General features: G+C 39.3%; 1 protein-coding gene and 1 long non-coding RNA gene across 7 annotated transcripts in view; one reads left to right on the forward strand and one right to left on the reverse strand.

The window, feature by feature from the left end:
• The first annotated feature begins 39 nt into the window (after nucleotides 1–39).
• On the forward strand, nucleotides 40–16,387 carry LOC139362083 (uncharacterized). Its single transcript, XR_011620396.1, has 5 exons — nucleotides 40–289; nucleotides 1,097–1,138; nucleotides 6,992–7,041; nucleotides 12,668–12,748; nucleotides 13,395–16,387. It is a non-coding gene; the product is annotated as an uncharacterized lncRNA (long non-coding RNA).
• LOC105477475 (cms1 ribosomal small subunit homolog) overlaps nucleotides 5,437–24,488 on the reverse strand; it is a 369,751-nt gene continuing 350,699 nt past the window's right edge. For all 6 annotated transcript variants that reach the window (XM_011733982.3, XM_071092521.1, XM_071092523.1 and 3 more), the window contains 8 exons: nucleotides 23,723–23,794; nucleotides 21,788–21,917; nucleotides 17,836–17,895; nucleotides 16,383–16,485; nucleotides 12,037–12,097; nucleotides 11,633–11,720; nucleotides 7,642–7,730; nucleotides 5,437–5,735 (listed from right to left, as the gene is read on the reverse strand). In XM_011733982.3, coding sequence (XP_011732284.2) covers nucleotides 5,652–5,735; nucleotides 7,642–7,730; nucleotides 11,633–11,720; nucleotides 12,037–12,097; nucleotides 16,383–16,485; nucleotides 17,836–17,895; nucleotides 21,788–21,917; nucleotides 23,723–23,794 — 687 coding nt within the window. In that variant the 3' untranslated portion in view covers nucleotides 5,437–5,651. The remainder of the gene's footprint in view (nucleotides 5,736–7,641; nucleotides 7,731–11,632; nucleotides 11,721–12,036; nucleotides 12,098–16,382; nucleotides 16,486–17,835; nucleotides 17,896–21,787; nucleotides 21,918–23,722; nucleotides 23,795–24,488) is intronic.

The following is a 24,488-nucleotide window of genomic DNA, read 5'->3' on the forward strand; positions in this document are numbered from 1 at the left end:
TCTTGGGGGGTTGGGGAGAGTCAGTCTTTTGTTCTATTCAGGCCTTCAACTGACAGGACGAGGCCCTCTCGCATTATGAAGGGCAATCCTCTTTGCTCAGGTCTACCAATTTAAATGTTAATCTCATGCAAATATACCATCACAGAACACCCAGAATAATGTTTAACCAACTATCTGGGTATCCTATGGCCTAGCCAAGTTGCCACATTAAAATTAGCCATCACAGGTAATAAGTACAAATATTTCTGGGACAATATTCTTGAGAGACAGCTAGATATACATTCTCCAGGTACTTTTATATTCATCTATTTCCCTCTTCTAAATAAATCTACTTTCAATGTGCAAATATACCTTATATGCATTGCCTTTCGATATTTCCAGAACAGGGTTCTTTTTCTCAGCACTACTGACATCTTGGGCCAGATGTTTCTTTGTTGTGAAGGCTGTCCTGTAAGATTGTAAAATGTTTAGTTGCATCCCTGGCCTCTATTGCCCATGTTTGAGAATCACTGTTCTAGATTGATACCAATACAGCAATTTGTTAACAGCAGTTATACTGTGGTATCACTAGAAATGTCAAAGTCTAGGTGCAGTGGCTCATGCCTGTAATCCCAGCACTTTGGGAGGCTGAGGTGGGAGGATCACTTGAGCCCAGGAGTTTGAGGCTGCAGTGACCTATGATGGCACCACTGCACTTCAGCTTGGGAGACAGAGCAAGATCCCATCTTTTTTTTTTAAAAAAAAAGGAAAAAAAGGAAAATTTTGAAGTGATTTCTAACTTGTCTTCATTTAAATAGCCTTCTCAGGCATTAGCAGACATTTGCATATTTGGGGTTGCCTTATATTTCATTGTCTTTCCTATTAACTGCTGGGATGAAAATATATATGCTAAATATAAAAATATATATTAAATATACACATACATTATATGGATATACACATGTAATATTCACGATAGTCTCATGTTTTGGTGAATTCATAGCAGCTTGGCAGATTGGTCTGAATTCTGACAGCACAGACTGCAGTGTCTTAATTTGCAGATCTCTCTTCTGATAATAATCATACCTGATGGCTTTTTTTCCCCATATTAATCTAGGACATGTCACTTGACAGGAAGTTAAATGCCTCTATTGAGAAGGTATGTGGTCCATTTTCTTTCTTACCATCGCCCAAGAATATCTCACTTCTTAGGGCTAAAGGGATGAAAATGATAGAGTTAAGTTTAGCGATAGCTTAAATGTTCATTCTGTAGTAGTTGTTTTTCTTATAACTTATTGGGCTCTAGTGGGAATCCTGCAGAATGGAACCTACTCCTCTTTCCTCTGAGTCCCTCTCAGTATTCTGGCTTTTGGACCACAGAGGTGCAAAGTGCATGAGCAACAAGTTGTTGGTGTGCAGGCCTGTGTGATTTCCTGGACTTTGACTTGCTAGCCTGTTAGGCTCATTTACAATTTCACAAAATTTGAATTTTATATATCAGTACTGGCATCTGTTTGCTTTCTTATCTCTTGTTTGCTGTATACGCTTCAGTCTCCAGATAAGTTGGGTGTCTTGAAGTGGATATGGGAGACCTGGGTCTGACTTCTGGTTCTGCTACTTAAACTAGTATATGTCCCTTCTCAGATTTAGTTTCATTGTCTATACAATGTGACTTATAACACTTTTTCCTTTGGGACTATTTCAGTGATTAAACATGACAGCTTATATATAAATGAAAGTTGTAAACACAGTGCTTGGCACAGAGTGGGTAACCAATCAACATTATTTAAATGAGTAAGAAAAGTAAGTGAATTTGAGCAACAAATAAAAAACAATACTATTACCTTATAACTCATAGAATAAAATGAGTATCAACGAGTCCATACTGATGTAAATAAATAATTGAACAAACAAGTAAATGGGGGAAAAGAGATAATTATTTCTTAAAGAGGAATTCTGTAATAAATGTAACACATGTTGAAGGAATGAGAAAAATAGAAAAACCATTACAGTAATGGCTGTCGCAGGCAAGAAATACCAATGTTTGCTAGAATTAGCAGGCAAAAGTTTGAGGAAAAACAGATGTTTGTATAGCCTCAAAGTATTGCCCCTAAAATGGATATTAATTACAAAGGGAAAATAATAACTTTATAGTAGAAAAAACTGGCAGATACCACCTTAGCCAGGTGATCAAGGTTGACATCACTGGTAATAAGACATATTAACATTATGTACCCCTGATATAATAAATCCAGAAGGACATACTCGCTTCTGTAGTATTCTGGTCAAAAAATGTGTAACTTCAATCAAATCATGAGAACATTACAGACAAATACAAATTGAGGGACATTCTACAAAATACACGATGGATACTCTTCAAAAAAGTATGAAGGTCATGAAAAGACAGGGAAATACTGAGGAACTGTCAGTGGTCTCAAGAAACCAAAGAGACACAACAACTAAGTAAGTGCAATGTGGGATCCTAAAATGAATCCTGGAATAGAACAAGGACATCAGTTTATTTGGAGAAATCCAAATAAACTCTGTAGTTTAGTTAATTATACGGTACCAGTGATGACTTCTTAGTTTTGATAACTCTATTATGGTTATATAAGAAGTTAACACTGGGAAAGCTCAGGGAAGGGGATACGGGAATTCTCCATTTTTTAAACTTTTCTATTAAGCCTGAAGTTTCAAAATAGAAAATTAAAAAAAAAAAATGAGTAAGATAACTGTGATTATATTGTTGTCTTTTTATATGTTTACAAAGTGCCAAATTCACCTGATGCTCTTTCTACCACTATCCTGCTGATGTGGTTTGGCTGTGTGTCCCCACCCAAATTTCATGTGGAACTGTAATTCCCAGTGTTGGGGGAGGGACCAGGTGGGAGGTGATTGGATCATGGGGACGGATTTCCCCCTTGCTGTTCTCAGATAGTGAGTTCTCAGATAGTGAGTTCTCAGATAGTGAGTTCTCAGATAGTGAGATCTCAGATAGTAAGATCTGGTTGTTTAAAAGTGTGTAGCACTTCCCCCTTCACTCTCTCGCTGTCTTGTTGCCACGTGAAGATGTGCTTGCTTCCCTTTCATCTTCTGCCATGATTTTAAGTTTCCTGAGGCCTCCCCAGCCATCCTCCTTTACAGCCTGTGGAACTGGAAGTCAATTAAACCTCTTTTCATTATAAACTACCCAGTCTCAGGTAGTTCATCATAGCCATGTAAAAATGGAGGAATACAGAAAATTGGTACCAGAGAAGTGGGACATTGCTATAAAGATACCTAAAAATGTGGAAGCAACTTTGAAACTGGGTAATGGGCAGAAGTTGCAACAGTTTGGAGGGATCAGAAGAAGTCAGGAATATGAGGGAATGTTTGGAAACTCCTAGAGACTTGAACAGTTTTGACCAAAATGCTGATAGTGATATGGACAATGAAGTCCTGGCTGAGGTGTTCTCAGATGGAGATGAGGAACTTATTGGGAACTGGAGCAAAGGTCACTCTTGCTGTGCTTTAGCAAAGAGACTGGTGGCATTGTGCCCCTGCTTTAGGGATCTGTGTAACTTTGAACTTGGGAGAGATGACTTAGGGTATCTGGCAGAAGAAATTTCTAAGCAGCAAAGTGTTCAAGAGGTGATGTGGCTGCTTCTAAAAGCCTATGCTCATTTGCATAAGGAAAGATAACTTATATTTAAAAGCAAAGCAGAGCACAAAAGTTTGAAAATTTGCAGCCTGGCCATGTGGTAGAAAAGAAAAACCCAATTTCTGAGGAGAAATTCAAGCTAGCTGCAGAAGTTTGCACAAGAGGAGCTGAATATTAATAGCCAAAACAATGGAGAAAATGCCTCCAGGGCACTTCAGAGACCTTTGTGGCAGCATCCCCCTGCCACACAGGCTCAGAGGCCTAGGAGGGAAAAATGGTTTCGTGGGCTAGGCCCTGGGCCCAGCTGCTCTGTGTAGCCTTAGGACATGGCACCCTACTTCCCAGCTGCCCAGTTCCAGCTGTGGCTAAAAGGGGCCAAGGTACAGCTTGAACCATTGCTTCAGAGGGTGCAAGCCCCAAGCCTTGGCAGCTTCCACGTGCTATTGGGCTTATGGGTGTGCAGAAGGCAAGAGTTGAGGTTTGGGAGCTTCTACCTCAATTTCAGAGGATGTATGGAAATGCCTTGATGTCCAGGCAAAAGTCTGCTACAGGGGTGAAGCCCTCATGGAGAGCCTCTATAGGGCAGTGCAGAGGGGAAATGTGGGGTTGGAGCCCCTACACAGTCCCCACTGGGGCACCGCCTAGTGGAGCTGTAAAAAGAGGGCCACCATCCTCCAGACCCCAGAATGGTAGATCCACTGACAGCTTACACTGTGTACCTGGATATGCTTAGGCACTCAACACTAGCCTGTGAAAGTAACCATGGGGACTGTACCCTGCAGAGCCACAGAGGTAGAGCTGCCTAAGGCCTTGGGAGCCCATTCCTTGCATCAGCGTGGCCTGGATATGAGACATGGAGTCAAAGATTATTTTGGAGCTTTAAGATTCAATGAGTGCCCTGCTGGGTTTTGGACTTGCATGGGGCCTTTAGCTCCTTTGTTTGGACCAGTTTCTCCCACTTGGAATGGGAGCATTTACCCATTGCCTGTACCTCCATTGTATCTTGGAAGTAACTAACTTGTTTCTTATTTTACAGGCTCATAGGTGGAAGGAACTTGCCTTGTCTCAGATCAGACTTTGGAGTTGGACTTTTGAGTTAATGCTGGAATGAGTTAAGACTTTGGGGGACTGTTGGGAAGGCATGATTGTGTTTTGAAATGTGAGAAGGAAATGAAATTTGGAAGAGGCCAGGGTTGAATGATATGGTTTGGCTTTGTGTCTCCACCCAAATCTTATGTTGAATTATAATTCCCATTGTTGGGGGAGGGACCTGGTGGAAGGTGATTGGATCATGGGGGCAGATTTCCCCCTTGCTCTTAAGCTGTTCTCATGATACGGAGTGAGTTCTCACAAGATCTAGTCGTTTAAAAGTGTGTAGCATTTCCCCCTTCACTCTCTTGCTCTCTTGTCACCATGTGAAGATGTGCTTGTTTCCCCTTCACCTTCTGCTGTGATTGTAAGTTTCTTGAGGCCTCTCAGCCATGCCTCCTATACAGCCTGTGAAACTGTGAGTCAAACCTCTTTTCTTTATAATCTACCCAGTCTCAGGTAGTTACTTATAGCAATGTGAGAATGGACTAATATACTTGCCACCCTTTTTGCTGGGACCATGCCTCAGAGTTTACAAATCTGCTCCCCATGTACCATCTCCTGGAACCCTCAACACTGCTGTGAGACATTCCCACTTTGAGCTGATGAGATGGGGCTCAGAGAGGTAAGGGGCTTGCCTGAGGTCACCCAGCTGCTCTTTCCTTTCTCCTGAACAGTTACATCAGAAGCCAGTTGGTGACAGAAAAACTCGGTCTGCTCAACAAGGATCACACACAAGCCGGTGATACTTTATTAAATAAGAGAGTTGTCAAAAGGACAGATTCATTCCTGTTTCAGAATCCCCACATTCCAGCGATCTATCTGCTGACACAGTTAACATAAACTATTTGCTGATATTTACTGAGTGCTTGTAATATATCAGAGTCATTAAATAAGATGCAACTTCTACTGTGAAGACTGGAATCTTCATTAAGACACAGACTTAGAAAAGGCCCAGTTTCAAAGATTCTGACTTGCACAGACTGAGCACTCCCATTTCCAGAAGTTCGAATACCTCCTTTCTTATCTAAATGAGAGAAAAGGAAAAAAAAAAAAGATTAAGATCAAGCAAAAATGGTCTTGGTGAATAAATTCAACCATCAGGACTCCCTGGTATTTACCCAGCTGTTATGGCCAGAATCAGAGAGGGCAAAAGTCCTAACACACATTTGATTTCGAGTTGAAATTTTAAAAATTATTATTATTATTTTGAGACAGAGTCCCATTCTGTTGCCCATGCTGGAGTGCAGTGGCGTGATCTTGGCTAACTGCTATCTCTGCCTCCCGGGTTCAAGTGATTCTCATGCTTCAGCCTTCTGAGTAGCTTGGATTAGAAGCATGTGCCATGATACCTAGCTAACTTTTGTATTTTTAGTAGAGACAGGGTTTTGCCATATTGGCCAGTCTGGTCTTGAGCTCTTGGCCTCAAGTGATCTGCCTGCCTTGGCCTCCCAAAGTGCTGGGATTACTGGTGTGAGTCACTGCGCCTGGCCTATTATTATTATTGTTTTGTAGAGACAGGGTCTTGCTTTGTTGCCCAGGCTGGTCTCGAACTCCTGGCTTCAAGTAATCCTCCCACCTCAGCCTCCCAAAGGGCTAGGATTACAGGTGTGTGTCGCCATGCCTGGCAGAATTAAAATACTTATATAAATGAAAGAAGAGGTACTATATAAATGAAGGAAGAGGTACTATATAAAACATTAGGTTCATTAAAGTGCAGCCATTCAAAATAAAATGCTATATAAAGGTGTTTCAAGGACTCCACAGTGTGCTTTCTGTAAACAATATTATATACGATAGTTCAGTATAGGATTTTATTGCCTTAGGATAACTGCTAAGAATGACAGCAACAGAATAAAAATAACTATGGGTGAAAAGATGTTTTTGGATATTTCTCATTATTAGAATTAGAAACTTAGTAGATTAGTCAGTTTAATATTATAACTGAAATAATCAACTGTGGCCTCATGCCTGATATCAAAGTTGTTAAACCAGTTTTAAGAAACCAGTCAATTCAGGGGACAAAATGCACAACTGTGTATGTGTGTGTGCGTGTGTGTGTGTGTGTGTAACTGAGCAAACTGTTTTTTAACCTGAACTGATGTCTGAAATAACTCACTGATGAATTATAATCAGGTTTCGTCAACTGGAGATACAGTTTTACGTGATAAATTAATTCATTCAGCATGTTTGGAAGAGTATTTCCAAGCCTCTTTGATAGTTACTGCCATGATTTGTTCTTGGTTGGTGACTGGTAACCATTTTTTTTTTTTTTTCTAACAGCTACTGTGAAGCATCAGGCTAGACTGAAAAATTAGCCCCATGACAGCATGGTAGGTGGCAAGGTCAATTTTTCACATTATGATGATAATGGATTGCTTTTAAAAATATATAATGAGCTAATACTGTGCCCATAAAGGCATTCAGTCATTCAATTGTAATCCACTGAGACATCAAAAAATTTCCCCACCCCATGAAATCAAAATATCTTTCTAAATTAAGTAAGTGGGTTATTGGGGATGTGGAGATGCTGGCAAAGAGGCAAGTTTGTACCCCTGCTTCCCCAACCCGAGCCAAAAGTGCACATAGAAGAATGAAAGACAAAGACAAGTGTGTCTACAAAGAAAGGCACAGGAAAAGTGCAGGTCCTTCAGATCTTCTTGTTTCTCAAAATGGTCCCTAGTGAGGAGAGGCCATTGGTCATTTAAGGAGCAACAGAGCCGATTCCCATGAAACACATGGAAAGGATACAGTTATGTGTAAGGGGAGGAGGTGGCCTCTATAATTATAGTTAGCTCAGAGTTAGAAAAGATAGAAATCATTTCAAAATCTAAAATGTGCTGGCTCCTCATGTCAAAGACTTTATTACTGTGTTTGAACTCAAGTTCAAATAGAGAAAAAATGATTAAAAGCAACTGCTGGTTACGTGGTACCTCGGGAATGTCCATCATTCTCCTCAACTTCTGATCTCTCCAGTTCCAGTCAAAAACCAGAAATTTTAAGGGGTTCAAATTAAAGCCACCTGAAAGAGACAGGGAGAGAGTTGCTGCAGTAAAGACCTCATGACATAAGCTTATTAAAATGATTTTTTATTCTCTGGGTTACTTTTTGTCCCATATGTTGTCCTCTCCCCCAGTAACTCATCTCTGCACATTAAGTGCTGCCCTTCCCTGATGGAAACAAACGCAGCACTCTGAGACGTGCTCTTCTTATCAACTCATCACTGCTTCTGAGGAAAGCAGACAAGCTGCTCTTGCTAAGCTCCTCAAATGCTCACATGCTGGCCAAGCCTCCATTTCACGAAGACCCAGAGGCTGTAGTCTCATTCCTGACAGGCATTTGCTAAGCTAAATCCTGCAGTTTTGGGTAGTTGCCTTTCAGAGGAGTTGAGTCCACGGAGTCTGCATGGCTCTGAGGAGGTGAGTGGGGAGAAAGATGAGGACAGGGCTGGGTGGTTCATTTTAGGCAGAAAAGGAAGTTGAGATGAATAGGCTCTATTCAGCTATCCTTTGATGAGGTTGGTAAATCACTTAATTACTCCATTCACTGTTTTCCTGTCTGTCTACAAGACAATTATGGACTGTGAGGGCTGCAGGGGACCTCAGGGATTGTCTGGTCCTCAGATGTCTCACAGTTGGGCATACAGTCAGTTCTTGCCTCTGCTCCAAACTGTTCCACGTCTCTCGTGTTAACAGTACCTACAGCCTTCCTCTCCCGCGGCACTTCCCCTCAGCTTTTCCTCATGGTATTTAAATATTTTCCTCTTTGCCCCTAATACTTGTTCATGCTGTTTATAATTCAAATGCCTGTTATTAAAAACATTCTGCAAAATTAAAATAAAAATGGTGAACTGGAAAAGACAATGAGTTGATCATCAGTCTTCCCTTAATATAACTGCTGGCAGGAAAGCAATAGGTACAGCCTCTCTGGAATGAAACTGAGCATAATATAACAGCTTCAAAATGCTTTTATTTGATCTCGAATTCCTGACCTCAAGTGATCTGCCCATCTCAGCATCCCAAAGTGCCGGGATTATAGGCGTGAGCCACGGTGCCTGGCCAAAATGCTTGTATTTGATAAAATAAATTTCCTTCTATGACCAATCCCAATGAAGCATCAGAAACATAAACATAGCTACTTGCAAAAATGATCATTGCCATATTATTTATAATAGCAAAAATTTAGAAACAACCCAAAGTCTACCATAATAGAATTGCAAAAAAATAAATTTACAATAGAATATTGTAAATAGCGTAGCTATACAAATGAAAAATTAAACGTGCTTCATGACAAGGAAAGTAAAGTCCTCATGAGATATAGCAAGTGAAAAAGGTAGGTTATAAAGTTATGAAATGCAGTATAATCAATCTCTGCTATATAAAAATAAACATACAAATGTATAGAAAAAAGACTGAAAGGAAATATATTCATTATTAACAAGAGATTGCCTCTAAAGTGACTTGTTTTCTTCTCTGTACATTTTTGCATTTTCCAAAGGCTCCTACAGTCAGAAAATCCCCTTCATTACTAAATTAAAACAATACAATTGTCTGTAATTGTATACATACCAATGTCATGGGATATTGTTCAATGTCTGAAAACTCTCCTTATATATAAACATATAAACATCTTATTAAGTCATAAACAGCTACATATGTGCTACTGGTGTCACTCTGTTAGATTTCCCATTTTTAGGGTGCTGGGACTATTCTCTTTAAACACTTTGTATGTAGCCAAAGACCTGTGGTTAATGAATATTAAACCATTCATCCAATTAGAATCAGAAGTAAAAATTATTTTCATTAATATTGTAAAAATACATCGCCCTTTAAATGATTTTTCCACCTGAAATAAGCCTGCATATTGAGGTCTCACAACTCTGTAGAGATCTGATTTCAATAGTCTGGATAGCTCTGCTTTTTCTCTTCCTCTCTTTCTTTTAAATACAGAGAAGAGTAATCCTGTTGCATGGGGTGGGGATTGGGGAAGTCTGGTGACACATAAAAAAATCTGGATGCCAGGAGGGACTGGTGGTGAATCTTTAGCTAAAAGCTGCTAGGGAGACAGGAACCAACCTGAGAGTCCATCCTTAGCTTCTCCTGATACCCAGTCAATCACTCCCAAATCTGTGTCTCATAGAAGGCCTTGGTGCCTCTTAACTTTCAAATGCCATAGGATGTCCACAAGACAAAAATCCAAACTCCTTGGCTTACTGTTCAAGGGCTTTCCTCAAATTTCTTTCCAATTGCATCAACTGCTACTATAGCCCACAAAGTCTCCAAGCAAGAAAGTTGGTCTCTTTAATAAATAACTAATATTTGCTAAGTGTTTAGGGTGTGACAGTGCGCTGAGCTCTTTATTGGCATTTTGTTTTTATAACAAACCTTAAAGTAGCTACTATTACAATCCCGGTCATTCGTACAAAGAAACAGGCTGAGAAGGGTTAAGTAACTTGCCAAGGTTACAGAGCTGGTAAGTTGCTAGACCTAAGATTTGAATCTGGAGGTCTGAGTCCATCACAGGGGCTCTTAACTGCAACACTGTTTTGCCTCCTCCTAATTCCTTGTGATATAACATGTGTATGTGCCTGCTTTCTGAGAATCTCACTGGGCTGTTCTCCCATTCATGGATGCTTCCCCTGACCCTCCCGGCCTATTTCAATCCTCTCCACATTTCAAAGATCAGTTAAAGACCCTGCTCTGCAGATTCAGGCCAGCATAACTATCTCTTTCTCATTTCAACTCCTGTACCACTTAGAAGTGCTCATTTGGCTCTTGGCATTTACTGCCTCATGCTATCGATCTCAGTCTATGTACATTTGGTTCTTCAGCTGGATCAGGAGCTCCCTGAGGAGAAAAGGCTGTAGAACCAGGAAAGCTGGGAGTGATAGACCTTGGGGAGGGTGACATAACCCTCTGAGCTTCAGTTCTCTCTCATAAGAAATAAAATGGCTGGCCTGTAAGGATGCTGTGAGTGCTAAATGAGATAACATATGTAAGGGTGTCAAGCATAGCACTGCGTACAAGTAGGAACTCAAAAGTGTTGTTTCCCTTCCTTGTCAGGGGCAGCCAAATTTGTTACTTGTTGGTATTTGTACAAAACTCTGCATATAGTGGGTTCAAGTAACCCTGGATGATTTTCATCTGGAGAGAAACAATAGTAGTTTTAGCTTTTGGTTGCTCCCTGGCAAATGACCATCTCTATAATGAGTTACTACACTGATGAGCACATTACTTTTAGGTATATAAAATAATCTGAGAATAGCTCCAGACAGTTATTTAAAAAAAACCTCTATTAGATAATACATAAGTAATTTGGAAATAAGTATTGAAAAGAAATCATTGAATGTGCCTGGTAGGTAGAAGAGGTAATAAGATAATTGGCAGGTTAGCAGGTTCTCAGGTTACTGGCTTTGAGAAAGTCGGCAAACTAGAAAAACTCACCAGTGGATATTGTCTAGAATACTTTCTGTAAAGCACTCAAAGAGAAACACATTTGGGAAGAACAATTATGGAATGCCCGCATTACATTCACGGAAACTACGTTTTGTTTTAGTATGTTTTATATACCAGCCCTCAAAATGGGAGTCTCCCCGAGACTCTGTGGAGTGAGCGGGAATACTCAACTGAAGCAGTGGCCGCGCACTGGTGGAATGAAGGCCATGTGACCCACTAACCTGCTTGTAGCAGCTGGAATTGGACTCTGTTTAGGTGGGCACATGTACTTCAGTTTGCCACAGCCCTTATCATTCCCTAATGTGCTATACTTGCTGGTTGGCTTCAGAGATTAAAGGCTAAGTTTCCACTTCCTGAATTAACACAGAGGTCTGGTTTCTGTATATCCTGAATTTAGTTTCTGAGACTCACATGTGGGTAAGGCAAACTCCCAGCCCTGGGCAAGAGTATCGCTGCCCTCTTGTCATACCTTGTTTAACAAGTTCTTTAATTCTCCCTGGAGTTCCTACACCCAGGTGCACCACACGCTTCTCCAGCAGCTTTACCTGCTCCTGGACCTGTTCCAAGAGGAAAGAGAAAAAAAGGAAGTCATTAAGAAAGTGCAATTTTACACCAATTTCTTAACTTTATCTCAAAGTTAAATCTTCAAGGAATCAAAGGGTCAAGCCTCAGGGACGGAGCATGGCAGAAGCAACTGCTGTAGGGGGGAGGTAGATATGTGGAGGCATAGAATTTAAAAAACTAGAAAAGTGGTTAAATGTTACATAAGGAAGGAACTCAATAAAATACTTGCTAAGGAGATTAGGAGAAGAGGTTGAAAGGAAAAAGCTGAGGTCTGGGAGAGGCCTTTAGGGATCACAGGCCCTTGCTTACCTTTATGTGCTTTGCAAATAATTTTATAACTTTGCTGTCTCCTCTGAATGCTGTCATCGACCTAAAGAAAAGAAGTAGGTGAATGCTTAAGAAAACCAACTCATTCTAGGCCACGATGACTACTTAAGTATTATGTCTTGCTTTATTCAAAGGATGTGTGCATATGTGTGTATATATGCACATATGTACACACAAATTCTGAGATTTGCAGGTTAGCCAGCATTTGCAATGAGAGTGGGGTAGCCTTTTATTCAGGTACTTATCTGTGTTGGCTTCACACTGCCATACACAAGGTCAACCTTACTTAGGTTTCCTTGATTACTGAAACACATGATCTGCCTTTCACTTGTAATACAGAATTCCAGTATTTCAGGTCCCTGGCAGAAAATTCATCTTCCAACTGTGCAGTGCAGTTCTCATACAAAATTTGGTTGCAAGAGATATCTCAGAGCGGTGATGTCAGCCCATTCTCTGTGGAGCCAAGGGCATCTACAAAGGTCTGCCTGTGGTGGCCATGAGGAAAGCCGGGGGATGAGATGGAAAGGGGGAAGAAGGCGGGTTTCTATCCTTCTGTCAGAGCTGTCCTTTCTTATCTACTTTGTAGACTAAACTTCTCTATAAAATTTTATAGGTGGAAATGGAGCTTCAGCCAAAAGAAAGAAAAGAAGGAAGGAAAGAAGGGAAAGAGGAAGCAAAGAAGGAAGGAAAAAAAGTAAGAAGAAACCACTGACACAAAGGACTGGTGGAATTAAAGCTATGAGGGCAGGGGTTATTGTAAATGAGGTGATCTGGGAGGTGGGTGTGAGGACTGAGGGGCACTCGAGAGTGATGCCCCCCGTACAGGGGTCAACTAGTGCTCAGCTCTGCCAGTTATGAGGATGTGAGATTATGGGCCTAAGATCCTCTGATTTTTAGAGAAGCCAGAAATTTAGATTTTTATATGTGCAATCTGATTTTAAATATGGGCAAGTCATTCAAAAATTTTTTAGGTGCCAAATACTTGTGGGGTAAACTCAGCCTTTGAGTTGTCGCTTTACAGTCTCTGGCTTACACCAGCAGGACAGGCAGTCCACTTAGTTTCTAGGTAGTCAAGAAGCTAGATCTATCCACATCAATCCAGACCACCAGCTCTGAGGGTGGAGACGACGCTGGTGGCACCTGACATGCCTGCCTTTCTACCTCTACTGTGGCATCAGGTCCTCAGCTGGCACCAACAGCTGTTCTATAAACAGCCACATAACATTATCTGTCCAGGATTCTTGTTGTACAGATGACACTGAGAATGCTGCTATCACTATGTCACAGAGGGAAAAACTGTATTTCTCAGGGAACTTTTTTTTTTCTTCTTAAACCCACAGAATGCCATCAATCTGACAACTGATAGTATTTCCCAACAGATCCTGGCTGTTGGAAAGTGCAGGCCCCCAGTTGGGGCCACTGTTGCAACTGAACGGGGCTTTATGGACGTGAGTTGGAGCACCATTTCTAGCTGGCTTCACCTAATTTTCTGTTCTTTACTTTTTCCTTGCTTCTGTTTTCACAACCTGTTTTTCATTTGTTGAACGTATTTCTATATATCACCTATATTTGAGGATGACCTAACATGGGTTTACTAGTTTCCTTCATATATCGTTATTATATTTTGAGAAATATTGACCAGTAAAAACATATGAGTTTGCAAAATAGTGAATCATGCTCTACAAGTTCTGTTGCCTCAAGTTTTTACTTACACATAAGCTTTCTCCATGGCAAGGTTAACCAGGAAGACAATTTAAAGTAAGTCATGGCTCTCAGTAGAACAGATGTTCTCACAAAAGTTCGAATTCTTAAATGTTAGTCTTTATGAGTAGGGCTTGTTGTGCCTACTCAGAAATCACCTTCTGCAAATCACCTAACCTTGAAATGGATCACAGTATTACTGGGGACACAAAAAAATATTGCAAATTGGTAAATGAAGTGTGACAACATAGTACTTTTATGTCCTCAGTAAGGAATTTATGTACAACAAAAGCTCGAATCAATTTGATAGCTTTATTTTAAGAGTCCACCTCCAGGCCAAACTCTTTGCCCTTAGCATCTGAAGCTGAAATGAGGTAGTTTTTAAAGCACTGAAAAGTCAATGTGAATTCCCATGATTTTAGGACTGGTAATACAGCTGCCCGGAAGCAGTTGGAATCTTCAAGATCAATTATGTTTAGAGCAGAAAAAATGGAAAGAAACACAAGTGTTTCACTGGGAGATTATATGCTACAAGTTAATGTATGTGCACAATGTGATACAATTTAATGTGTGTCTCCACTTCAGTGGAGAAAGGAGGGTTTGAAGGACTATTAAAGTTTAACAACTACTTTTCTAAATTCGTGATTACATTAGTTCATTTAGAAAAAACAGATGTAAATAACTATTGAGTGTCTAGATTTGCACCTTAGTCTATTTGACCAAGTTCCTCTTTCTTCATGACTTGGATTTTCCTTTGTTTTGTCTCTTGTCAAAGCCTGACCCAGAGCCAGGCTCTCAGAGAGAGCTGGTCCTAGCAAATCCCGTCTGACTCTCACGGCTCTTCTCTGAAAGCTGAATGTTACCACTGACCAGTGGTAGCCTTTTTGTTTATTCTACAAAAACTACAGTAAATGAAAAAGTACATGAAAGCACTTAGTAAAGCACTGACAAATTATCTTTAAAACATAATCTTTTTTTTTTTTTTGAGAGGGAGGCTCGCTCTGTCACCCAGGCTGGAGTGAGTGGTGTGATCTCAGCTCACTGCAAGCTCCGCCTCCTGGGTTCACGCCATTCTCCTGCCTCAGCCTCCCGAGTAGCTGGGACTACAGGCGCCTGCCACCGTGCCCAGCAATTTTTTTTGTATTTTTAGTAGAGATGGGGTTTCACTGTGTTAGCCAGGATGGTCTCGATCTCCTGACCTCATGATCCGCCCGCCTTGGTCTCCCAAAGTGCTGGGATTACAGGTGTGAGCCACCGCGCCCAGCCTAAAACATAATGTTTACCTTTAAATTTTTGTTCCATTTGGATTTATCTTGTTATAAGCAGTGAGATATGAATCCAACTTTGCTTTTCCAGATGGCTACTCAGTTGTTCAACACCGTTTATTAAACAATCCATCTTTCCCTACTGATTTCTGATTTGTCACCTTAGGCATGTGCTACATTTTCATATGCATTTGGGTCTGTTCCTGAACTTTCAATTCTATTCCACTCGTCTGATCTGTCATGCATGTGCCAGTTCCATACTGTTAATTATTGAGACTTCAGAGAGTGTGTGTGTATATATATATGTATATATAATTTGTAATCTCTAGTGATATAATCCTCTCATTAGTATTATTTTTCAGAATTTCTTTGCCTATTTTTAGTTGTATATTATCCCATAAGAATTCAGAACTCGTTTAACCAGTTTAAAAAAAAAAAACAACTCTATTGGAGTTTAACTAGGAATGTGTGAAATCTGTAGGCTATCCTAAGTAAAACAGACATGCTTACAATATTGAGTTTTCCTATTCAAGAATATGGTATACATTTTTGTTTGTTCAAGTTTTCTGCATCCCTTAGATGATACTGTCTGTATATAAGTTTTGATAAGTGTATTCCATGGTATTCTATCTTTTTTCTTTCTTTCTTTTCTTCTTCTTTTTTTTTAAATTTATAATGGAGATGGGGTCTTATTATGTTGCCCAGGCTGGTCTCAAACTCCAGGGCTCAAGGAGTCCTCCCATCTCAGCCTCCCAAAGTGACAGGATTGTAGGCATGAGCTGCTGTGCCTGGCTTCTGTCTTTTCTTGTTACTATTTTAAGTCAGATATTTTCTTCTAACTGGTTGTTTGGGGTATGATCTCCTTGCTTTACCTGTGCTCTCTATAATGTGTGCTCTCCACACAGCAGCCAAAGGGAACCTTTAAAATGATGATTCAGATCAAGTAACTCCTCAAAATCCTACAATGGCATCCTATCTTTGGGGTCTTTTGTGCTTACTCTCCCCTCTACCTGGAATGCTTTCTTCCGATAGCTGCTGGGCTTTCTTCTTCACTTTGTTCAAGTCTCTGATCAAATTGTCATCTCCTTAGAGAAGCTTTCTGTGACCACCCTTTTAAAAGTAGTCCTGATCTACTTATATCCCTTTGCCATGCTTGATTTTTTCCTTACATATAGGTGTACCTGATGTTATGATGTATCTTCACTTGTTTATTATCTGTCTCCCCCACTGAAATATAAATTCCATGAGGGCAGGGACTCTGTTTTGTTTATTGCTACATCTCCAGCACATAGAACGTAATAGTTTGGCATATATCAGTTATTCAGAAAACATTTATGATACGGAATAGGTGAACCTTCCAACCTAATGAGCTCCAGGGCTCGGATGGCTGAGCTGCAGATGATCAGCATCAGGACCGATTTCTTCTCACTGTGGTTTTTCCTAAGTTTTACCCACTTAGGACAGACTGGAAAAAAGACCACAAAACAATTATTTGAAAAATGGCAAAACAGGGTCCACCTCCCAAGTTGAGTATTTCTTCTTTGTTGAGTGTTTAAGCAAAATAAAATACAGTGAGCATGGTTCATTATAATTACAATTATAATTCAATTTTCTGGTTATTGTAAATATTAGATTAAAATGAAGTATCATTAATTTATAACACAAAACAAACATGCCAAGTCCCTAAATGTGACTAATTTTAAAATTAAGTAAAAAAATTTGGAATATTACATTTTTGATATTTTAATTTATGTTTGATACTTCACAATGTTGATTAAATAGGAAATGAATTCTGATTCAGTCATGTTAAATTTTAAAGGGAAATTCAACATAAGATATAAAATGGAACAAACATTTAAAAACAGCAAACACTTACTAAATACTGACATGGTGCTAAGCACTTTACATAGATTTTCTTTTTAGTTCTCATAATCTAGTGAGGTTGATTCTATTATTACCTAGATTTACATTTTCTGAATTTGACACTAAGAAAGGTTTATGAACTCAAGTTTAGTGTCATCAGAATTGCTTGTAGTTTGAAAGAAGAATGGAAACTTTCTATATCTAAACTGTTTCATTGCTGGCCATAAATAAATGACCAGTTGATATGAATAATTTAGTTATTGCTGGCTACATATAATACATATTGAAGGGCCAGACACAGTAGCTCACGCCTGTAATCTCAGCACTTTGGGAGGCAGAGGGCGGAGGATCTCTTGAGCCCAGGAGTTTGAGACCAGCCTGGGCAACATAGGAAGACTCTGTCTCTACCAAAAATAATCAAAAAAAAAAAAAAAAAAAAAAATTAGCTGCTTGTGGTGACATACAACTGTAGTCCCAGCTACTTGGGAGGCTGAGACAGGAGGATCGTCAGAACCCAGGAGGTTGAGGCTCCACTGAGCTATGACCAGACCACTGCACTCCAGCCTGGGAGACAGAGTGAGACCCTGTCCTTCTCCAGTCTCCCAAAAAATACATTTTGAAAAGATAGAATTAGATTGGCTTCACTATAGCCATGGTCTGAGTTCTAAACATGCAAATAGAATTTCAGAATCTCACAGATGGAACACATATCACATAGTCCATCTTCCCTATTTTTCAGATAACAAATTAAGTCCAGGGGAGTACTCAGTGACTCATCTCAAGTCAAACAGCAAATTGGTGGGGGACCTGGGACTAGAACACCATTCTTTGGATTCCTGGAGCAACAATGGCCTAATGTATTATAAAACAAAAACGAGACCAAAACCTAAATTTCCAAAGCCAGAGCAAAATAAGGATAAATTTAAATAGATTAAAATCAGAGTTTACTTACTTTCTTTTAGGTATGAGGAAAGACTGTGAGTCAAATCATTGGCCTTGAGGAAACAGGAGTCTAGAAATATGATAAACATGGTATACAGAGAATTTTGTAAATGCACACACACAATCAAAATAGATTATATGTGAGTTATGAGTGATGTATAAGGTTGTAAAATATTAGTGAATTGGGGCCCATTATATATCTTAAAGTGTTGCCTATATTTAAAATAACAGCAGCAGCAACAAGTAAACTTTTAACCTGTCACGGAGCTGCCCGTAATTTCTTAGAGCAGTATAGGAGCTTCTTATATCACTCAGCAGATTAATGAAGCACCTTTATTTTCCAAATCCATAAAATGGGGACTACACAAATGCAAAATGAAGTGGCTAACAAATCTATGTAAAGATGTTCAAACTCACTAGTTATCAGAGAAGTGCATGTTAATATAATGAGATCACACTTTACACACTCATTAGAATGGCAACTATTAGCAAGATGTATAATACCAAGTGGTGTTGAGAATGCAAAGTGATGGAAACTCTTGTGAACTGTAAGTGGAAGTGTAAACTGGTATAGATATTCTGGAAAGTAATAATGTTAATATGTATATACCCTATAATTCTATCACTTCAACTCAAAGTAAATAATAGAAAGAAATTCTTGCGTGGTCTATTAAGGTACACACACAAGGATATGCATCTTGGCATTATTTGTGATACCAGGGTGCTTGAGGCAACCTAAGTGTCCATACCTGGGAAAATGGATGAGTATATGTGACAGATGGAAACGCTGGAATATTATGTTGCATTTAGAAGCAATGAACTAGACATGCATAAAACTACAGAGTCCTATCTGGAAAAAGTGTCAAATGAAGAAAGAAACAGAATGAAAGCATTAGCACAGAGCCATTTTAGATACACTTTAATATGTATATACATACACAGGATGACATATTTTATAAGAATATATATATATATATTTTAAAATGCCTATCATATGAAAATAGAGTTTGGATTAGGGAAGAATGGTAATAATGTCTCAAAATACAACACGACATAACAATACAATAAAAAACAATATAACACATTAAAATAAAACAGGGGCTGGACTGACCAAAATGAAATTTATGTTGTGACCCAGCACATATAACTCATTAAGTGAGTAATTCAAAGCTGTTTTCTCCTGTATTGTTGTGGAGCCTTTGGTGGTCTTTATAATGTCCCAAGTCTGGATATGATCAGACTCACCTGGAGAACTGAAGGTACAGATTCCTGGGATGGAGTCTCTTTTGCATAGTGAATTAGAATCTCTTGATGGGCCTGGGGATCTGATGTTTAAGTTCCTGGGTGATTCAGTTGCAGCTAGCCTATAGGCATTTAGGAATCACTAATCTAAACCACACTGCAGCTCTCAGGAGACAGCAGAGAGGTTAATTAGCTCCAGGTGACTCCAGCCTTGAAATCCTAATTCAGTGCCCGTGTGTGTGACATTAACAATGTACAGTGCACAATATTAATTGAAAAGACATGTTCGTGCCCTACAGACACAAACAACCTCAAATCAAAACCAAGTTAGAAGCTCGACAAACTAAATAGGAACAATATGTTATTATTTATATCTACTTTATATGTGTATATATAAGGGTATTTATGTCCCTCTTTGAGCCTATTCTAAATAACCCACTGTATCTCCTTCCCCACATCTAGCTTAAATCTCCTCTCTGTTCTTGGTCTCATCAGTGTAGTGACCAGTGCCTGTTCTCCCAAACCTTCCTCTGATGTCTCAGTTTATTGTGTCTTAAATGGCCTAATTTTTTAAACTAAAAATAAAAACCTGTCCTTTTTGGTTATAACATTATTTCAAACATATTTTCTTTCCTCCCCAACCAACCCATGACCACACATTCTTGCCTAACTATATTACTGAACTCTAATAAAACAATAATATCAAACAAATTCACTATGGAACTCAAATGACTCCTTAAAAGTTTCTTCTGAGCTTTGACTCCCTATAACTCTAGAGAGGAGCAAGGTTTATGATGTTCCATGAGGTTACAGAACAGCAGTGGTCCCACTGCTCACAAATCCTTCGTAAGTTCAGTTGCTCTAACAAAGAACTAGAATGGAAAACTGACCATTGAGTCACAGTAAAAATCAAACTTCAGTTAAAGCTTCAAAAGTGGTTTTGTTAGAATAGTTCCTGTGATAGTGCAGTCAGGACACAGTTTTCACAGCAGAGGCAGTGGTGTGCTCAGAAGAGTGGATTCTAACTGCTGTTGGAACTGTCTGGGCTTAGTAAGTCTAAAAGTCCGGATCCTGCTCATGTGCAAATGCACTCCTTTAATTCCCTAAAGGGTAATCTCCTTGGAAAACAAACAGACAGGGCACTCATGTCTCCAGACCCAATGTGTGTTTTTAAAAAAGGATATCACAAAAGAATTATAAAAATTCAGGGAACAGATTGTTTTTCAGCTTCTCAAGCTTCTAGAAAGCATAAAATTGTAATGGAAAAAGGAAATCAAGCCACCCTCTACTTTTTCCAAAAGCAATATTAGATATCCCTAGTAGTCTATAAATAGCTCATCTGAAGCAGTTGTACCCAAACTTTTTATGGTTTGATTTTATGACAACATCTATTTCTCCCATGCCTGCCTAAAAGAGTTAAAGGATGCATCATAATTTTGAAATTAATTAAAAGTAGTTGTTTACGCTGGGTGTGGTGGCACATGGCTATATTCCCAGCTACTCAGGAGGCTGAGGTGAGAGGATCCACTTAAGCCCAGGAGTTCGAGGCTGCAGTGAACTACGAGGGTGCCACTGCACTCCAACCTGGATGAGACAACAAGACACTGTCTCTAAAATAAATACATATTTTTTTAAAATTAGCTGTTTACATCTTGCAGTATCTTTTAGCTTAATTATAAATACACCAAGGCAGAGGATCTAAAACTCTAGTAGGCTGAAGAATCCCTTGAGGCAAAGTGTCAGCCTTGCAAAACATGCAGAATTTTGTTCCTACCTTTTGATAGTTTGCTTGAAAGAGTCTGGCCTGCAACCCAAAATACTATTCTAAAAACCATGACTAGAAATCCATGATAAGAGCAACAACAAAACTAAATTACTTATTAAGGCTAAAGCTCTTGTCTATAAGAGTTGAGTAAATCAGTGTTTCACAACTATACTTTTAAATGTGTACTTTAACTTCTATCCTCATGACGAATTCCTACTCGTTGAATAGTCTGTTAAAAAAAATGCACACCCAACAATTAGCCTTTTGAAAAAAAAAATACTATCACAAATCTTAGTATTAGATTTGAAAAATACTGTTTAGCATCCAGTAAGGATATAATGTATCAGCTAAAACTATTTGATATAATCTATCAGTTAAAACTATTAGATTGAGGAAAGAAGTATTATGTGTTTTTTTTGAGATGGAGTCTCACTCTGTTCCCCAGGCTGGAGTGCAATGGTGCGATCTTGGCTCACTGTAACCTCGGCCTCCCGGGTTCAAGTGATTCTTCTGCGTCAGCCTCCCAAGTAGGTGGGATTACAGGTGTGTGCTACCACGCCCAGCTAATTTTTGTATTTTAAGTAGAGATGGGTTTCACTATGTTAGCCAGGCTGGTCTCGAACTCTTGACCTCAAGTGATCCACCCGCCTCAGCCTCCCAGAGTGCTCAGATTATAGGCGTGAGCCACTATGCCCAGCCTGAAAATATGTCTCTTTAAACAATTATTATTATTATTATTTTTAATAGCGATGACTTCTCACTATATTGCCCAGGCTGGTTTCAAACACCCAAGCTCAAGCAATCCTCTAGCCTCGGCCTCCCAAAGTGCCGGGATTACAGGCATGAGCCACCACACCCGCCAGAAAATATGTTAATTGACTGCTTGAGACACCTAACCATAATAGACCGTTATGTTTTGCTCCTTGTCATTAGGAAAATTGAAGCTTGGCTATACCTGGCAGGTTCAGTTCTTCTAATTCAATCACTGAGCGTCTGCTGCTATAATAGTCCTTCATCAGCTTCTGTAGGTCTTCAGGTAACCCTGGTTTTGGTTCTGATTTTGCAAGAACATCAGTAATTTTCTTCTAAGATATGAGAAGGAAGAAAAATGGGAGGACATACTTTAAAATGGCATTTGGTTGGAATAGGTTAATTCCTCTGGCATTTAAACTGCACATAGCTTTTGATGTTAGCCAAGTGTGAATGTGGGTGTTAATAAATACATTTGAGAAAATTCACTAAATACTTCTTGGATATAACTATTGCTTTGAAAAATGAAAAAAATGATCTAGAAAGCTTCCTGCAACTCTTGGTCTATGACTTCCAGGAGAACTACGTTTTTGCAGGCGTCTCCATACTAGGGTATTATTTTCTGTTAAAAGTAAAGAAATCTCATTGCTATGGAAAGCTCTCTTTTAGCCCTAGATGATTTATATTCCTGTAGGATTAGAATTTTAAGAATTTCTTGCCTAACCTGCTTTGTGAGGTGCTGAGTCTTAGTTTGGATTTCTGGCATTAGTGTAAAACCTACAGTAGGAATCTGAGCATAGGAGCCTACTGAGGAGGGGACTTAACACCCTTGATTCTCAGGTCTTGGATAGCTGACAGTATTAAAGTGGCCCTATGGAAAGTAGAAAAAAATATTACAGGAAATACTTTCCAACATCGATTTTGATTTGGATTCATTTGTGTAGCATGTATTGAATGCCTGCAGTGTAGTAGAAACCCACAATCATTCATTTATTTCCATCATAAGCTTCCCTTCTCACTTTCTTCTAATGTTCCATCAAAGATCCAGAAGGAGCGTTCCCCACCCCTGATCCCAACTTTTTCCCCTCCTTCTACAATATCCTCGTTTCTATACACTTGTCAAGAATGGTCAAGGCTCTGTCAAAGGAATTAACTTTTAAAAATATGTCATCAGTGAGCACATTTTAGCGTGACCTCAGTCAAGGATAAACTATCTAGCTAGAGTTTTGACCTTGAGCCACCAAGAACTTAACACTCCTGAAGGCCATTAGTGTACAAATTATCAAAGAGAAGTTAAAGTCACTTCTTTAAGGACTTGCCAAACCTCAGCCAATTTGGCATCTCCCATCTTGCTATTTGACCATTTGTAAGAAAAGAAAACATATGCACACACACTCTTAGTTTTCTAAAAGCTTGCTGTTAAGTAATTGGTTTGAGTCCATCTTCTTTCCTCTAATCCCAATCGTATTTCCTCGGCTGACTTCAGGAGTAGACCCCTCTTGGCAGGGAGAGAATTACACCGCTGTTTTCACAACTGTGGGAGAAGGTCATAGCTAACCATACTTTCTCCAAGGCTGAGCCATAAAAAAGTTTGTATAGGAGAAAGTCTTTCCTATGCTCACTGGCAAATATCAAAATGCAAGAGGAGGGGAGCTTTTTTGACTTAATTTATGGTTCCAAATTAGTCAGAAGTGCCTCATACTACCTTCATCTGCTTACTATTTTCTTTTTAGTCATACTTTAAGGTATAAGGTCTTCAAATCTGGAATGAGTACAAAAAGGAGGTTGGTATATTTTTTTTCATGGACAGAGCCAGAAGGGCTGGGGGAGGATAGCTCTGGACTCCTTCTAGAATTAGAAACCTATGTCTGACATCTGACCACACTGAAAACATAGGGTGGGTAACAAAGATATTTGGCACTCCACAAGACCGAAATAGGAGTCAGAAGAATTTATTCTTAGCTCCAACAGAAACACTTATTAGTAGTGACCTTCGGAAAGTCACCAAACCTCAAGGAATCTTACAATGTCTGCATCTCTTAGGTGGGGATTACAATAGTTGCCTCATGGAAGTATGACATATAAAAATGTGATGGAAACCATGTGGGGCCATACAAATTTAAGAAATTATTAATATTACCTTTCTCCTCTTCCTGGTCTTGGTGGTATTCTCTTTTCTTTCCTTTGGTTGTATCAAAAAACATTCTTTAGGCTATTAAGAAATACAAATGAGAACATTTTAATCTTTTCATGATAAAGTGTCAATTAGTGGTATGAACCCCAAAGTACTTTCTGCCATGCATGTATTCTTCAGAGTATCTTGGTAATATTCTACAGAAAGAGAGATGCTGGAAGATCTACTGTAGGTTACTATGCAGCAGCTGGGGTGAGAGAATTTGAGAAAGTCAAAGTGCAGATGACTTAAGACTGGAAAATCTTTGAACAAAGATATATGTGTGAGTGAGTATATATGTGTGCTTGGTGTGGAAGTGCAGGGTATTGGAGATTGAAGACAGTGACTGAGCTTGTATAATACAGCAGAAATCGATGTGATTACAATTAAGATGTGGTAAGACAGTCTTTGACTAGAGTGACGAGGGTTTTCCATGAACTAGCTGTGTGTGAGCCTACATTTCCAAGTCACTGGTTTATTGGTTTGTATTATTCATTCCTTTCCTCTTTTCAATAAGCATAGAAAATCCAAAGTGGGATATATTAACTTACGTTTTTATAAACCAGCTGCATCAAATGCCTTTACTATAATGACGACAAAATGAATGTCTTTGCTACTAGTCTGATAACAGTCTCAGCACCACAGTATCTACAGTAATCTGTTCTGCCTGTTGCCTTGACCCCTGAGTACCCGATACAGTTTAGTGCTATTTTTACCCTGAGGGTTTTTTCTA

This window comes from Macaca nemestrina, chromosome 2 (assembly GCF_043159975.1).
Source record: "Macaca nemestrina isolate mMacNem1 chromosome 2, mMacNem.hap1, whole genome shotgun sequence".
NCBI classification, from domain to species: domain Eukaryota; kingdom Metazoa; phylum Chordata; class Mammalia; order Primates; family Cercopithecidae; genus Macaca; species Macaca nemestrina.